The following is a 1020-nucleotide window of genomic DNA, read 5'->3' as shown; positions in this document are numbered from 1 at the left end:
CTGCAGACAAGTACAGTTCCAATGTAAAAACAAAAGTAATTTTTAAATGTAATTAATCCTAATCAGAATAGTTCAATGTTAGCTGTTGTTGCTTCAGATATGCATAAAAGCATTGCCCTCCTTGGTTACCTAGATGCTTGCCTATAATTAGAAAGACAGACTAACATATCTGAGATGTAATACTGAAATAGTTTTCTGCAAGACAGTTGAGCAATATCTTGCATATCGTACCAGAAATATTCTCTGCTTGCTGCTGGTGCAGTCTCAGGTGGAGTAGAACCTTCACTGTTGTGCAACCAGACTTCAAGGAGGATGTAAACCCGTAGTGGGGAGAATTCAGAGAGCAACGGGCATGACCAGAAGTCTAGAAAATATGACCTATGAGACAAAATTGAACAAACTGAGATTGTTTCGTATAAGTGGAGACAAACCAAAGGGATACATCTCAGTGAAGGGATCAAGTAAAACTGCAGAGAGGAAGGTAATAAAATGCTTTCCATGTCCACAATGGATAGAAGAGAAATAATGAGCTTAAACTGCAACAAGGGAAACAGTCTAGATGTTAGGAAAACTTCGCCAGTGATAGGGACAGTCATAAAATAGGGACTTAGAGAGGTTATCTAAGCCCAGTACCCCCATCTCAAAGCAGAACTGGCAGATGCTTGCGCTCTCCTGACTTAAGACATTTTCCGTATCTGAGGCGCCATCCCATCTTCGGGCAGCCTGTTCCAATACTTCACCGTGAGTTCCCTTTGAGGAAAGCTATGCTTAGTTCTTCACTTTTTATCCATGATAAACGATTCACCTTCTCTTTTTCCCTCACTCCTGTGACAGGTGGGGACACTGTGATGCTTTGACCCCTTTCCCTGGTGCTGCTCCCCAGCCCGGCCATTTCCTGCCGACATGGGAGAGCGCTGTCATGGCGGCGTCGCCTCTCTCCAGACTGCTCCTCCAGTTTCTCCAGATCATTTTGCATGCCGCTCCCGTTCTCCAGCACGCCGGGGTAACCCTTCCCGTACA

At 44.7% G+C, this 1020-nt stretch overlaps 1 protein-coding gene across 1 annotated transcript in view; it reads left to right on the top strand.

Moving 5' to 3' along the window:
• Positions 1-352: 352 nt before the first annotated feature.
• Positions 353-1020, top strand: part of GTF2F2 (general transcription factor IIF, polypeptide 2, 30kDa) — a 104573-nt gene continuing 103905 nt past the window's right edge. The window contains exon 1 of the mRNA XM_009322851.1: positions 353-481. Coding sequence (XP_009321126.1) covers positions 353-481 — 129 coding nt within the window. The remainder of the gene's footprint in view (positions 482-1020) is intronic.

Source organism: Pygoscelis adeliae, unplaced genomic scaffold, assembly GCF_000699105.1.
Source record: "Pygoscelis adeliae isolate BGI_AS28 unplaced genomic scaffold, ASM69910v1 Scaffold74, whole genome shotgun sequence".
Classification (NCBI taxonomy): Eukaryota; Metazoa; Chordata; class Aves; order Sphenisciformes; family Spheniscidae; genus Pygoscelis; species Pygoscelis adeliae.
Note: the sequence above shows the minus strand (reverse complement) of the source record. Positions and strands in the feature narration are given on the sequence as shown.